The following is a 15,549-nucleotide window of genomic DNA, read 5'->3' as shown; positions in this document are numbered from 1 at the left end:
AGCAAGAGGGGTTGCTGCTTTCACTGCGCAGCGATCCCTCTTGCTGTTCTGGCTTCTGAGATTCAGAATATTTTTCTTCTTCTTTTCCTCCTCCAAAAACTAGCTGCGTCTTGTGGTCTGGTGCGTCTTATAGAGCGAAAAATACGGTATATTTCAGGAAATGTACCTTAGGCAGAGACAGGGAACCTGTGGCCCTCCAACTGTTGGTGGACCCCAACTCCCAACAGTTCAGGCCAATGGGGTGAATGGTCAGGCATGATGGGAGTGGTAGTCAAACCACATCTAGAGGAACATAGGTCTCGTGTCTCTACTTCCTGCCTGACTCCATCCCCACTTCCTGCCTCAACTCTATCACTCTGAGCTCCTCCCATAAACTACATCCCTACCCATTTCTTATTTACCGCAATGGAAGCACTAAGTCGCATGAGCATTATTTTGGGGGCATTTGCAAAACAAAAGCAGCCTGCAGCATCTACCTTCTCTCCCTCCTACACAGGTGAAAGGTGGTGCTCTCCCCAGCGGGGAATCTCCACCCCTCCAAATGCTGGGTTCATGGAATCATACCATAGGTGGTTCTGGATTCCAGACCACAGGTTCTCTAGATATATTTGAAGGGGGTCAAAGATGGCATGTCTCCACAAAGCACTGTGGGGCTGAAGACCGGGCTGCCCTGATGCTTAGCCAAGCTCAGAGTCTGGGACCAAGTTGAGAAAGCCAGGCAGGTGGCCCCCATGAACAGAGGCAGGAGGGCCACCCCTGACCACTGGTCTTGCCAGCTAGGGATGATGGGAGTTGTCGTCCAAAAGCAGCCGGAGTCCCAAGTTTGGGAAGCACTGCTCTTGCTGAAGCAAGGATGGGGAACAGCTGTGGCCCTCCAGATGTTGTCGGACTCACAGCTTCCAGCAGCCCTAGCGAGAATGGCCAGTGGCTGGTAGGGTGGGAGCAACATCTGGAGGGGTCCTGTCAGGGGCTCCTTGGGGGCAGGAGGCAAGAGGGAAGGATGAATTCTTGTTGCTGAGAACCAGACACCCCATTTGTAGGGGGCATTGGGTGTCCCCACCCAGGCAGAGTGTGTGGAGCGGAGCCTTAGGGGGACAGAGTCCCAGAAGCGTGCCCTGTTTCACTTTTCACAGCTTGGCCGGACGGACCCGCCAACTATTTGGACGTCTTCGTAGTTTCCATTTGGTTACGAGCCTCTTGCCTCGCTCCTCATGTACCTTGGAATCGCGGCTTCTGGAACTTGAACAAAGACCTGTTCCTTGCTGTCCATTAAGAGTCGCTGCTGGTGTGTGTGTGTGTGTGTGTGTGTGTGTGGCGGGAGCCCGGCCTTCCCCATCCTTGAGTGAAATGCTCTCATAAGAACATCAGAGGGCAGCACTGTCCAACGATCTGATTCTGAGTGTTGTAAACCAGCTAGGACTGTTTTAGTAGTATAGTGGTACCTCGGGTTAAGTACTTCATTCGTTCTGGAGGTCCGTTCTTAACCTGAAACTGTTCTTAACCTGAGGTACCATTTTAGCTAATGGGGCCTCCTGCTGCCGCCGCACCACCAGAGCACGATTTCTGTTCTCATCCTGAAGCAAAGTTCTTAACCCGAGGTACTGTTTCTGGGTTAGCGGAGTCCGTAACCTGAAGCATCTGTAACCTGAGGTACCACTGTACAGTCATACCTCGGGTTACAGATGCTTCAGGTTGCGTTTTTTTGGGTTATGGACCTACCGAAAACTGGAAGTACCAGAACAGGTTACTTCTGGGTTTTGGTGGTCACACATGCGCCAAAGTTCTAAATCATGCTTTGCGCATGCACGGAAGCACCGAATCACAACCCGCACGTGCGCAGATGTGCCGCTGCAGGTTGTGAATGTGCATCCCACATGGATCATGTTCGCAACCTGAGCATCCACTGTACTCTGCCTTTCCTGGCACTTAAGCCCAACTGAGAAACAAAAGAAGTTTCAGGTCACCTGTGACATCAAGGCACAGGTGGGGAGCTGTCAGCTGATGGACACACAGGTGTGGTTTGGGGGAAAGGATGCCATGAGCCAGCTGGTGAGCCCAGACTGGTCCACAAGCTGGAGGCTTCCTGTAACCAGACAGATGGGGCCTGCTCCCATGAGTGCTGGCCCTATTGCATTGGGGGAGACAGCCCCCAACCCCTGCAAAATTACCATCTGGGGAAATGTCCCCCTGGAGGAAATGCAGATTCAAGACACCCAGCGTACTCTGTTGGGTCCTACCCACCACCCTTCAGATCCATCAAAACCATCCCAAGCCCCAAGATACTGTTGAAAGCCCAGACCTAAAGCTATCATTCCCATGTGGCAGTTTGAGGTCTCCCTTGTCTGAGTCCTCCTTGGGATGAGGAAGACATGTGCTGTGGACCAGAACCCTCCTAGTTCTCCCAGGAAAGGATGGGCCAGCATGGGTGGAGGGGAGTATAAAAGCTCCAGGACTGATGCAACACCTTGTCTAACTCAGGTCCCTGTAGCTGGTCCATGGAATGGTTCCCCAGCCTTGATGGAGCAGTGGTGTCAGAAGTGGGATATGTGCTTGTTTGCAGCTTGGGTGCTGGCTCCTGCACGAGTTTATTCTCCCCTCCCAGGTTTTGCCAAGCCAACTGTTATTCACGTAGGAACATGTGGTGTCAGGTGTGCATGCAGGAGCCAGGCCCTGTGACCAATAGGACTCTGCAGGACTGGGGCCTTCCTAAGTTTGTTCTGAAGAGGCAAGGCGTGGCCACACAGATGAGGCCGATAGGTAACTCACTGCACCTGGAGGCAAAAGCTGGGAAGGGATATAAGGTCAGCATTTTCCCTTCGGCTCTTTGCCACAGCAATATGTTCCCTGCCTTGCTGCGTTGGGTTCCTTGACTCCTTGGTTCTTGATCTTCGCACCCTTGACTTCGTGACTCCCTGCTTCTTGTTCCTCGGACCCTTGGCTTCTTGACTCCTGGCTCTCTGACCCTCGGACTCTTGGCTTCCTGACTCCTGACTTCTGGACTCCCATTCCTACTCCCAACCCCCGGTCCCGACGTCCCCAGCTGGGACTTTGATCGCCCGTGAACTGGATCGTGACACATGGACTCGGTGAATAATTCAACACAAATACAATTTTGGAAATGTTTCTCAAGTCACAAATGAATTATTTCACACAAAGAGGACGGACAAGGGACTGGGAACACCAAGAAGACAAGAACTATCAGGAAGCCTGTGAACCTCCCAGTTTTCACGGTGAGGAACAAACAGAGTTGTGAGGAGAAGGAAGCCCCGCTGGGTACCATTCCAGGCCCGTAGGAAGGGTACTCTCCCAGCCTTCAATCTTTTTCCTCTCCGTGAGTGATGATATGGACGAGGTTCTTATAGTCCAGGTTGCCGGTCACGTCAGGAGGGAAGGCTGCAAACATTTGGTCTATCTGTAGGAAAGAAGCAGGCAGGGAAAAGTTCTCTGGAGGGACATTTTATCCAACGTTGCACCGGTTATACCTGGAATTGCAGTCCTCTAACTGCTTTGACTGATGCTCAAGCAGCACGACCCTATGCACAGTTATTTAGAAGTAAGCAAGCCCTGTAAGGATGGTGCAGTGGGTTAAACCACAGAGCCTAGGACTTGCCGATCAGAAGGTCAGCGGTTTGAATCCCCGCGACGGGGTGAGCTCCCGTTGCTCGGTTCCTGCTCCTGCCAACCTAGCAGTTTAAAAGCACATCAAAGTGCAAGTAGATAAATAGGTACTGCTCCGGCGGGAAGGTAAATGGCGTTTCCGTGTGCTGCTCTGGTTCGCCGGAAGCGGCTTAATCGTTCTGGCCACATGACCTAGAAGCTGTACGCCGGCTCCCTCGGCCAATAAAGCGAGATGAGCGCCGCAACCCCAGAGTCTGCCACGAATGGATCTAATGGTCAGGGGTCCCTATACCTTTTAAGCCCCTTAAGATGGGTGCTCAGTGGGACTTACACCCAACCAAGTGTGCATAGAGGATTGCACTCTTAATCAACCCAAGCTCTAGCCTGCAATCTTATGCACAGTTACCTGGGAATGACTTGCACTGAAATCAATGGGCCTTATATCTCAGTAGACATGCATAGGACTGCATTGCCAGTCGATGAGCAGCAGGGCAGCCCTGTGCCTGTTTCCTTGGAAGTACCGTATTTTTCGCCCTATAGGACGCACCTTTTCCCCTCCAAAAATGAAGGGGAAATCTGGGTGCGTCCTATGGGGCGAATGCAGGCTTTCGCTGAAGCTTGGAGAGCGAGAGGGGTCGGTGCACACCGACCCCTCTCACTCTCCAGGCTTCAGGAAGACATCCGCAGCCTAGGCAGCCCTGCGGGAGTTCCCCGCAGGGCTCCCCACGCTGCGGATAGTAGCCTGCCGCCCGGTGCTAGGGGCGCCCTGAAGCTGAGTGCCCCACACACCGGGCAGACATTGGCCAGCCCCACAAGCTCGGGGGACAGCAGGGAGGTGCAGCGCCGCCATCCCGCTGTTCCTCGACCTGGTTCGGTTTCCCCGACCTGGTTTTGGGGGGGGGAATAAAGGGAATTTTCCCCCCTTCATTTCCCCCCCAAAAAACTAGGTGCGTCCTATGGGACGGAGCGTCCTATGGGACGAAAAATACGGTAAGTCCTTCTTTGTTGTCAATGTGTTTAGACAGGGAGTCTTATTATCCTTATCATTAGTCCTGGGAGGTTTACTGTAAAAATACTGCTGAATACCTGCTGGTGCCCCGCCAGCAGAAAAGCAACATTACTAAGCCAAAAATATTTAATATGAAGATATGAAGAGCCCACTGGATCAGGCCAATGGCCTGCACCTAGGCCAGCATCCTGTTCCATACGGACGGGGCTGCTGAGATGAGAGCACAGAGTGAGAGCACAGTCCTCTCGCTTGCTCTCACAATACTACAATTCCCAGGGTTCCCTGGTCCATTTAGCTCAGGATTGTCCACACAGTTGGGTAGGAACTCTCCAAAGTCTCAGGTAGGAGACTTTTCTAGCCTACCTGGAGTTGCTGGGAATTGATCCTAGGATTATTTGCTAGCAACGCACGTGCTCTGCTGCTCAGATATGGCCCATCCCTAAAAATAAAGGGAGCTGATCTACATTCTTGACACAGGGTGGAATTAAGTAAGCTGGAAGGTGTGCAGAGGAGGGCAACCAAGATGTTCAAATGTCTAGAAACCAAGCCTTATGAGGAATGGTTGAAGGAGTTGGGGATGTTTAGCCTGGAAAAGAGGAGATATAATAGCCATCTTCAAATATCTGAGGGGCTGTCACATGAAAGAAGGAGCAAGCTTGTTTTCTCCTGCTCTGGAGGGCAGCACCTAAACCAATGGCTTCAAGTTACAAGAAGAGAAGAACTTTCCGACTGTAAGAGCTGTCTGACAGTAGAATGGACTCGCTGGGAAGGTAGTGGACTTTAGTGATGTTTTAGATGAGATTCGAATCATTGCAGGAGGCTGGACTAGGCAGGGAATGGCCTGGTTGGCCAAAGGGGGTGCAAAAATTGCACTTCACTCAGAGTGATGGCCTGGGATTCGGACTCAGATGCTGAACTTGAGGGATCCCAGCCTGCACAGGATTCCCCGCCTCCAGAACCAGCTGAGCCAGGGCTGGGGCATGAGCCTGAAGGGTCCTCACCTGTGCTGGGTCCTCAGGTGCAGGCATCAGCTGAGTCTGCTCTGGCTCCTGAGGTGATGGAGGACCCATTGCCTGCAGGTGCTCCACTCTCAGCCCCGTCAGAGGACGCTGAGGTTGCCTCTGGGTCCGGTAACCCTCCAGCCTCTGCTGAGCTGCAGAGCCTCAGGGCAGAGAGGCGGAGGGAACTAAGTTCCCGCAGGAGGAGTGCTCGCCTCCAGGCCAGGAGAGGCAAGTCACCAGAGGATCGGGGCCGCCCTATGCCTGGGGGCAGATAAAAGGCGGCCAACCTCAGTCCCAAGTTGTGGGAGCAACATTGTTGGTTGCCAGTTCCTGCCTGAACCCTGTCCTGCTTTCCTGCCTGAGCTCCTGACCCGCCCTGGCTCCCTGCTTGCAAGCCTGTTCCTTCACCCGACTCCCTGCCCTGCACCCAGCTTCAGCTACAATGGACTGCCTCCACATTGCACCTTTGACCATGGACCGGACTTGGACCTCGCCTCTTGGGTAACCCACAGGAGCAGCACACTCTGGCTCGGACTGGATATGAGTCCACCTGCTTGTTTCTGCACGGCTTTGGGTGGCCAGGCAAGGACACAGGTTCCTCTGGGCACCTTGGCAGAGGAACGCAAGGGGCAGGGGCACTGATGCAGCTCCTTACCAAAGGCGCAAGGGAGTCTATGTATGCCCCTGGCTTGACTAGATGACCCTCAGGGTCCTCTACAGCTCTACAATTCAATTATTCTAGGAGCATAGGAGGCAGAGCAGTGGTCTCAGTATTGCATATCGTGATGGACAGCAGTGGTCCAAGGTCCAGTTTCCCCCAGTTTGACATGCAGAAGCATAGCTGTCAACTTACAGATTTGAAAATAAGGGACCAGCAGCCTCGAAAATAAGGGATCAGCAGACAAAATAAGGGATTTTCAGGGCACAGGTAGGTTCGACTTCTGAGCCCCTCCGAGCCAAAGGCAGAAAGTCCAGCCAGCAGCCAAATGAAGCCTCATCAATAAGGGACAGCAGCGGGACATGGCGCTGGGATAAGGGACTGTCCCGCCAAATAAGGGACGCTTGACAGCTATGCAGAAGCCAGGCGCTGAATGCCAAGCTGTTCCTCTTCTGTTTCTGAGCTCCTGCCCTCCCACTTAGCCCATTCAATGCCTGCCAGCCCCCAAGGCCTCCTCTTACCTCCTCCTTCGAAAACCGTTCTCCTTGTGTCATCAGCATCTCCTTGATGCTGCAATACAAAGCAGGGGACAGATGGAGGACCACGAGGGAGCAAAACCCCAGAGCAAAATGGCAAGGAAAGCTTTGAGAGGAGCAGAGGCTGCAGCCGTTTAATTGAAGGGCCTGAGAGACAGATGGCCCTCCCATTTCGTAATCAAAGGTTGAAACAGGAAAGGATTCACCGCGAAGCTTCCAAAATCAGCACCAACATCATTTCGGCTAGCATCCTGTTCTCACAGTGGCCAGCCAATGCCCCAATCAGAAACCCACAAGCAGGATACAAGCACAGGAGCAATTCTCCCTTCCTGCGGCTTCCAGAAACTGGTATTCAGAAGATTTACTACTCTGGCTGTAGATACAGAGCGTAGGCACCATGGCTAGTAGCTGTCGATAGCCTTTTCCTCCATGAAATTGTCCGCCCACCCCACTTTAAAGTCATCCAAACTGGTGGTCATCCCTGCCTCATGTGGGAGGGAGTTCCACAGGTACTTACTAGTTCGCCTTCAGGCCTTTGCCTTCTGGATCAAACACTTTGAAAGCGTTCAGAATAGTCTCTTCTGGATCCGCACCTGGAAGTCACAGAAAAGAGACCTGGAAAGTGAAATACTTATGGGAGGCTGGCCTGTTCTCTCCACTACTGTGGGGGAGGGTGTTCTTGCACTGCTGGGGGTTGGACTAGATGACCCTTGGGGACCCTTCCAATAATAATAATAATAATAATAATAATAATAATAATAATAATAATTTATTATTTATACCCCGCCCATCTAGCTGAGTTTCCCCAGCCACACTGGGCGGTTAAAACAATACAGCATTAAATATTTAATACTTCCCTAAACAGGGCTGCCTTCAGATGTCTTTTAAAGAGAAGATAGCCGCTTATTTCCTTCACATCTGAAGGGAGGGCTTTCCACAGGGCGGGCGCCACTACCGAGAAGGCCCTCTGTCTGGTTCCCTGTAACCTCACTTCTCGCAAAGAGGGTACCACCAGAAAGCCCTTGGCGCTGGATCTCAGTGTCCGGGCTGAATGATGGGGGTGGAGATGCTCCTTCAGGTATACAGGACCGAGGCCGTTTAGGGCTTTGAAGGTCAGCACCAACACTTCGAATTGTGCTCGGAAACGTACTGGGAGCCAATGCAGATCTCTCAGGACCGGTGTTATGTGATCCCAGCGGCCACTCCCAGTCACCAGTCTAGCTGCCACATTCTGGATTAATTGCAGTTTCCGGGTCACCTTCAAAGGTAGCCCCATGTAGACCACATTGCAGTAGTCCAAGCGAGAGATAAGTAGAGCATGCAGCACTCTGGTGAGACAGTCTTCAGACAGGTGGGGTCTCAGCCTGTGTACCAGATGGAGCTGGTAGACAGCCGCCCTGGACACAGAATTAACCTGCGCCTCCATGGACAGCTGTGAGTCCAAAATGACTCCCAGGCTGCGCACCTGGTTCTTCAGGGGCACAGTTGCCCCATTCAGGACCATGGCGTCCCCCACAGCTACCTGCCCCCTGTCCCCCCCAAACAGTACTTCTGTCTTGTCTGGATTCAACCTTGTTAGCCGCCATTCATCCTCCAACTGTCTCCAGGCACTCACAACTCTATGATTCTATGTGTGTGGCAAGGTGGTTGGAGCAGGCAGTGAGGAGATGCCAAGAACCTCTTCCCAGAAGGTGCTTCTTGCTTGTGGCATGGAGGGTGGCGGGGAAACACCTTCTACCCTCGTCTCCAATCTCACCTTTAAGTTTTTCCCCAAACATGGTCAGGAACACTGTGAAATTAATAGGCCCAGGAGCTTCCTTGACCATGTCGTCCAGTTCTTCATTCTTCACATTCAAGCGTCCTGAGGAAGGAGGGAAACACGACAGAGTAGAAGAGGCATCCCCAACCTTTGGCCCTCCAGATGTGTTGGGAGATGTAGTTTGTGAAGAGTAGTTAGGAGGGCACCCTATCCCCCTCCCAGAGCTACAGTTCCCAGAGTTCCCTAGGAAGAGGAATACACTGTCTGGGAATTGTAGTCTCTTTATAGTGGTATGATACTGCTTTAAATGTATACAGTGCAGATGGGGCCTAACTCAGGTCAGTGGCGTAGCGTGGGGGGTGCAGGGGGGGCCGGCCGCACCGGGCACAACATCTGGGGGGGGGCGCTCGCACTCGCAGCTCTCTGCCCCTGCTAAAATCCACGGGTTAGGGGGCGCAAATTACTTGCCTTGCCCCGGGTGCTGACAACCCACGCTACGCCACTGACTCAGGTTCATTAATTTCAGTGGGTCTACTCTGCGTAGGACCAGCAATGAATGCAACCTTTCCCACCCCACATTTTTTATTATTATTTTTTACAAAGATACTAGGTTGCTATACAAAGGTAAAGAAAAGCAAAAGAGACAAATCCCCTGTAATACAGTTTTGGATAATACATCATCATCATAAATAAAAACACTAGAGGCAGTTTTAAAAGCAGACAGAACAGACTAGATACAAAACCATACAAATGTAAGGTTTGTCCTGGTTCTGCTTACAAGCTTTTGGGTGTTTTATGGGGTTTCTTTGCTTACCTAATGCGGCAAACGTATCTCTCAGGTCTGCTTTGTCAATGAACCCATCGCGGTTCTGATCCATGATGGTGAAAGCCTACGGGTAAATGGGGGATATCAGGGCACAGTTGTGTTATCTGGCCACACTGCAAGGTCATGCTAGATGCAGAAATTGCTTCCCTAAGAATCTTGGCATTCTTATTAGGGGAAATCATATCCGCAAATGTGTGCATTAGGAGAAATTCACACTAAAATGCTTGTGAATTTTCACGAGAGCTTTAAAATAAATGCATTGCCAGATGGTACACAACACCAGTGCAGTTAGGGGAAAAGTACAAAACTAGTTCAAATATATGTTGGAAGTGTAAGGAAAAGGAAGGGACATTTTATCATATGTGGTGGGATTGTAAGGTAATTTTAAAAATTTAGGAAATGATATACAACGAATTGAAGAAAATGTTCCATTTAACATTTGTTTAAAAACCTGAAGCATTTTTATTAGGGATTGTAGGGAAAGATCTGCCAAAAAAGCTGAAAAACATCTTCATGTATGCGACAACGGCCGCAAGAGTTCTGGTAGCACAAGGGTGGAAGACTGAAGAAACCCCAACTAAAGAATCGTGGCAAGAAAAATTGACGGACTATGCAGAACTGGCAAAACCGACATATAAGCTAGGGGACAAGGATAAATGTGACTTTAAGGATGAATGGGAACCCTTTACAAAGTATCTGAAGACGCAACAAAGCGAACTGGACTCCTTGGCAGGTTTTGAATAAACATTCACAAACTTTTTATTGATAATAATCAGCTAAATAGTTTGAGGATCTATACAACTGTGTAACATGCAGAAAACAGCATTCTCAGAGAAACCAAAGACCGGAACTGAGGGAAGTCGGGGAGTGGGGGTGGGTGGGTTCTGTGGGGGGAGGGAGGGAAAATGGGGGTGGAATAAGGATGTTATGTTTCTGGATAATATGTTTTGTTTTACTTCTGAATAAAAAAGTTATTTAAAAATAATAAAAATAAAATAAAACAAATGCATTGCAAAATGCTGCGGGAATGTGGTCACTGCAAATTGGGAAACTGATTGGGTCATGTGCGTCCCCCTATTTCAGTGCCTCCCCACCCCCACACCCAGGCTCCCGGGCTCTACCTGGGAGCAAACCCAGAAATCTGTTCTGCAGAACCGAACAAAAATAGGATGGGGGACGGGGACGGAGTGAAAATCAACCCAGAGTATGCACCACCTGCTGGTGTTTTGCCATGCGTTGAAATTGGCAGGAGTCTTGTATTCCAGCATTTAAGCTCTGGTATTGTGAACAGGTTCCACGGCTGAGACCGGGCTTCCCATTTAAGCCCCTTTTAATTGGTTTCTAGAACCTTTAGTCTCTGAGAATGTGGACTCACCCAGGACTTGGCATGGAATTCTGTGCTTAAATTAAATGAGTAAAAGAATTGGCCTGGCCTGCCCTCAAGACAGAAGGCTCCCCGCGGCCGGCTGATTTGGTATAGCAAAGGAACGCCTGCAAAGAGGTGCTGTGGAACGAAGACTGAGTGCTGAGCCAAAGGCTCTTCAGGGGTGTTTGTGGAGAGTGAGATTTGAATGTGGAGCTGCCTCTTTGACTCAGTGCACAGCCAGCTTGGACTGCTTTCTCAGAATGATCTAGGAAGCTAACAAAATTTTGTTAGCTAAAATTTGGAAACTACAAGATTTACCAACAGTGGAGGACTGGCAGATGAAGATGATGGAATTTTTGGAGCTGGCCGACCTAACTGGAAGAATCCGTGATCAGAAGGAGGAGGAGTATCAAGATGAAAGGAAGAAATTTAATGACTATTTAAATAAATATGTTAAGTTAATCTAAGTAGAACTACTTGTGAGTAACTGATTGGCCTAGGAGATAACTATGTTAAATTACATCATACTATGGATTGAAGTCAATATGGAAAGGAAGAAAGATGTTAAATGACTAAGTAACTATTATTGGAAAATAGCGTTGGAAAACTGCTACAATGAATAATTTGGAAACTCAGCTAGTGGGATTTGAGGAAGTCATATAACAATGGTGCAAAAGTGGATATCTAACAGTTAAGATAAATGTTTGTTTGTTTGTTCTTTTTATTATTGTTATATAAATTTGGAAACTCGATAATTTTTTTTGAAAAAACAAACAAAACCAGAATGATTTAGGAAGATTTTGCGTGCAACTCTCCCCCAAAAGGCCGTTGCCCTCACCCCTGTCTTGACGTACCTCCTTGAATTCCTGGATCTGAGCCTGCTCAAACATGGAAAAGACATTGGAGTTGGCGCCTTCGGATCGCTTCTTGGCCTTCTTGGGAGACTTCGAGAGAAGCAAGGGGGAGAATAGTTATTCACGGGTGCCCCCTTAAGCCTCGGAGCTGCATCAGGGCTGCAGCAGAGGTGGGGCGCAGAAGGAAGGTGCTCCACCTGCACAGCTAAAAAGCCAGCAGATTTTATCATTCATTTATATTATTCCATAGAATCAGAGCCGTCTTTACCATAGGGCTTAGTGGTGCGTTGCGCCAGGGCGCCGGCCTCTCAGGGGCGCCCCAGAAAGCGGGGGAGCTGCGCGGCTTTGGCGGCGACCTCCCCTTTCCCTGCACGCCCGCCAGCTGCACCCCAACAACCGTAAGGCTGGCGGGCACGCAGCTTCCCTCCCAAGCCTCTGCGGGGATCGCTCTCCCGCAGCGGAATGGGGAGAGTTGCGCCCCCCAATGGCTGGCACTGCGCAGCGACGGCCACCCCAACATTATCTGTGGTAATTTGGGGACGCTGGGCAGATATTTGCACCCCAGCGCCGCATCTGCTAAAGACGACCTGCATAGAATCACAGAACTGTAGCGTTGCAAAGGGACTCCCAGGGTCCTTATTACTATTAGTAATTGATTATTTATGCTGTTGCTGTTTGATGCCCAGGTGGCTTCTAAGCAATTTGCCAAACACAAAAACCAGTTGCACCACACTGTTAAAATATGGAACAGTTGGAGGAAAAAGTAGCTAAAATACATAACAAACCAATCCTATTAAAACATTAACCAATAAACATTCACCTATATATGTCCAATGTTTATTGGTTAATGTTTTAATAGGATTGGTTTGTTCTGTATTTTAGCTACTCTTTTTTAAAAAAATTGTTCCATATACAGTGCCTAGGACTTGCCGATCAGAAGGTCGGCGGTTCGAATCCCTGCTACGGGGTGAGCTCCCGTTGCTCGGTCCCTGCTCCTGCCAATCTAGCAGTTCGAAAGCACGTCAAAGTGCAAGTAGATAAATAGGTACCGCTCCGGCGGGAAGGTAAACGGCGTTTCCGTGCGCTGCTCTGGTTCACCAGAAGTGGCTTAGTCATGCTGGCCACATGACCTGGAAGTTGTACGCCGGCTCCCTCGGCCAATAAAACAAGATGAGCGCCGCAACCCCAGAGTTGTCCACAACTGGACGTAATGGTCAGGGGCCCCTTTACCTTTACTATATATGTCCAATATCATGAAGGTGGTGGACTCTCCTTTATTGGAGTTTTTAAAGCAGAGGTCTGTGGGGGATTCTTTAGCTGTGATTCCTGCATGGCAGGGGGGTTGGACTAGATGACCCTTGGGTGCCTAACTGCTCCACAATTATATGATTCTATTAAAAGAGGCCATCAAACAAGAGGCCTTTTAAAGCATCCCGTTAAATTGTTTGTACCCCACTCTTCATTATTCACACAATCCCAGAGGGAGGGCTTGTTTCCACTTAACTTTGTGTTTTCCAGGCATTGCCCACACTTTAAAACTCCATGTCCGACTGCTCTTTCTCTGACTGAGCTTTCTCCCTGAAAACCCGCTCTTTCCTGCTGAATTGGCACAAGCGGCAACCTGCAGAAAACCTGAATTGCCATTTGTTGCGCTTCCGCTTTAAAGGGTGGGTTTTTGCAGGGAAAACTCACGGCAAAAGCACAGTTCAGTGTCAATAAGCCCTGAGGAACAACTTTTAAAACACAGCAAATAAATATTTCACTTAAATATAAAACCAGACCATATACTAACAGCTTAACTGCATCTGCCGAGTGAGGGGCAACGCGTTCTGGGAGCCTCCTTTCCCGTTTCATCTTAGCTGGTTTTACAGGTGAGTGTGAACCTTGGGAAATTCCTAAGTAAAGGTTTTTAGAACCACTATTCTGTGGACTTCACCAGAGGGCAACGTTTGCTGATCTAACAAATAGACAAGATATGGAATGCAAGGTTGCACATTTCCTTCTCTTCTTTAGCGTTTGTGTTGTGTCATTTTATACTACGAGCCTTCTACAATTTATAAGCTACCTTGGAAGCCTTTATCTGACTTAGGAACATGACCCCCCCATAAATAAATTTGCCTTTGAGGTCAGTCCACTCCAGTATTCTCTACAGCAACTCAGGGAGTTGCCTTGTGAAGAATTGGACCCTGAGTCTGTCTAGCGCAGTGCTGCGTACATCAACTGGCAGAAGTTTCAGGTCATGGTCTCCAAGATCTCGGTCAGGGTCTTTCTCAGTTGCCCGTGGGTGTGCTGGGGACTCAGGCTGGCACTGTTTTCGAGCCGGGCACCTGGGGAAATGGCCAAATCCTCTTGGGTAGCCTTCGTCCTCGAAGTTCGTTGCCAGAACCACAGCTTGCGGAAGGGGTTAATTCCACAGCCTCACTATGAATTTCAGGCACATCCAACAGGTAGATTGTGATCTACCGGTAGATCACTGGACGTCTGTGGTAGGTCACTGGTAGATCACTGACTCCCCCCAAAGAAGCTAAACAACTTTGACCTGAAGTGCAAAAAACAGGGCTTTCCTTCCTAAAAAAGGCTCAACAACTTTGACCTGAACCCCCCAAAATGGGGTAGATCACTGATAGTTTTTAACTCTATGAGTAGATCGCAGTCTCTTGGGCGTTGGCCACCCCTGAATTATATGAAGGACTTTCCTTTGGTTCTGTCCTGAACCCCAAACCATTCAGCTTAATTGGATGTGGCTGGGTGGGGAGCATACATAAGATGCTGTCTTAGACTGGGTCTGACCACTGGTCCGTCCCACCCAATCTTGTCTACACGGATTGGCAGCAGCTCTCCAGGTTTCCAGGTTTCCAGGCTCACCTGCAAAGCAGGTGGCCCTTTCATAGGAGACACACCTTATATAGGAGACACGTTTTAGATTGCAGGTGGACTCTTCTGTTTTTAAGCTTTTATGGGAAGAGGGGTTGTCTTTTCTTTATAATCATTTTCCAGATTTAACTTGTATCTATACATCATGTGTGTTTAATGATATTCACACTTTGGGTTCGCTGCCCTGGAATCTTTGGGTGAAGGGCGAGCAAGGAATATTTCAAGTATACAAACGAACCAGTTAAAGAACCTGCATTCCCACTAACTTGTGGATAATTTGCATGCTTCCAAAACCTCAGGGAACAGACATGAACTGCTGTAAAACTTCTCAGCCTCCTCTGATTCAAATCAGCTCCACCTGATTCATGTAGGCTGCAGTCCTTACCCCACTTACCTGGAAGTAAGCCCCACTGAATTCATGGGAGTCGTGTAAAGGAATGTGCTGTGCATCTAGCCTTGAACATCCTTGCGAAGGGGAAACTGATCCATTGCCCAGATTCACCTGTTAAGCAGCTCTTCTTCACCTGAGATCAATAACCAGCCTGCTTTCCCAATATTTTCTGGGACCTGTTCTCATTCCATCCTCTGTCCTCTACCCCAAATATCCCCTCTCTGACCGTCTTACTCACCATGTCTCAGACCAAACTGTGCAGCCCACAGTCTCGTTCCAAGAGGAATCTTTCAGCTGGTGCCCCCTGCACTCCGGCTGCGGAGACAATAAATAGAGCCCATCCCAGATTAAAAATAAACCCATCTCCACTTTTGGCTGTGGCAGGTGAGTTAGTCCCCCTTTCTCTCTCCAACCCCCCCATCTCCTTTCTCTCTTCTTAAATAACAACTCATTGTCATGCGGTGACATGTGAGATGGACAACGGGCTCCAAGGTTAGATGCATGCCGGGCGCCCTGACAGTTTCTCCATTTAAGACGTCGACGCAAGTCCTGCTCAGTGGTTGAATAATAGCTGGACACCTGCGTGTGTCAGTTTTTCCTGGATGTGAAGCTGGAGGGGCAGCAGAAGTGTGTGTGTGTGTGTGTGTGTGTGTTAAA

At 49.6% G+C, this 15,549-nt stretch overlaps 1 protein-coding gene across 1 annotated transcript; it reads right to left on the bottom strand.

The window, feature by feature from the left end:
• Positions 1–3,107: 3,107 nt before the first annotated feature.
• MYL2 (myosin light chain 2) lies at positions 3,108–15,257 on the bottom strand. The gene is made up of 7 exons (XM_053401265.1): positions 15,131–15,257; positions 11,628–11,717; positions 9,396–9,471; positions 8,579–8,683; positions 7,340–7,415; positions 6,808–6,856; positions 3,108–3,412 (listed from the first exon to the last, which is right to left on the bottom strand). Exons 1-7 carry the CDS (start codon positions 15,131–15,133, stop codon positions 3,314–3,316), a joined length of 498 nt encoding a protein of 165 aa, XP_053257240.1. The 5' UTR covers positions 15,134–15,257; the 3' UTR covers positions 3,108–3,313.
• Positions 15,258–15,549: the final 292 nt, after the last annotated feature.

The sequence above is a fragment of the Podarcis raffonei genome, chromosome 8, assembly GCF_027172205.1.
Source record: "Podarcis raffonei isolate rPodRaf1 chromosome 8, rPodRaf1.pri, whole genome shotgun sequence".
NCBI classification, from domain to species: domain Eukaryota; kingdom Metazoa; phylum Chordata; class Lepidosauria; order Squamata; family Lacertidae; genus Podarcis; species Podarcis raffonei.
This window is presented reverse-complemented; position numbering and strand designations above follow the sequence as displayed.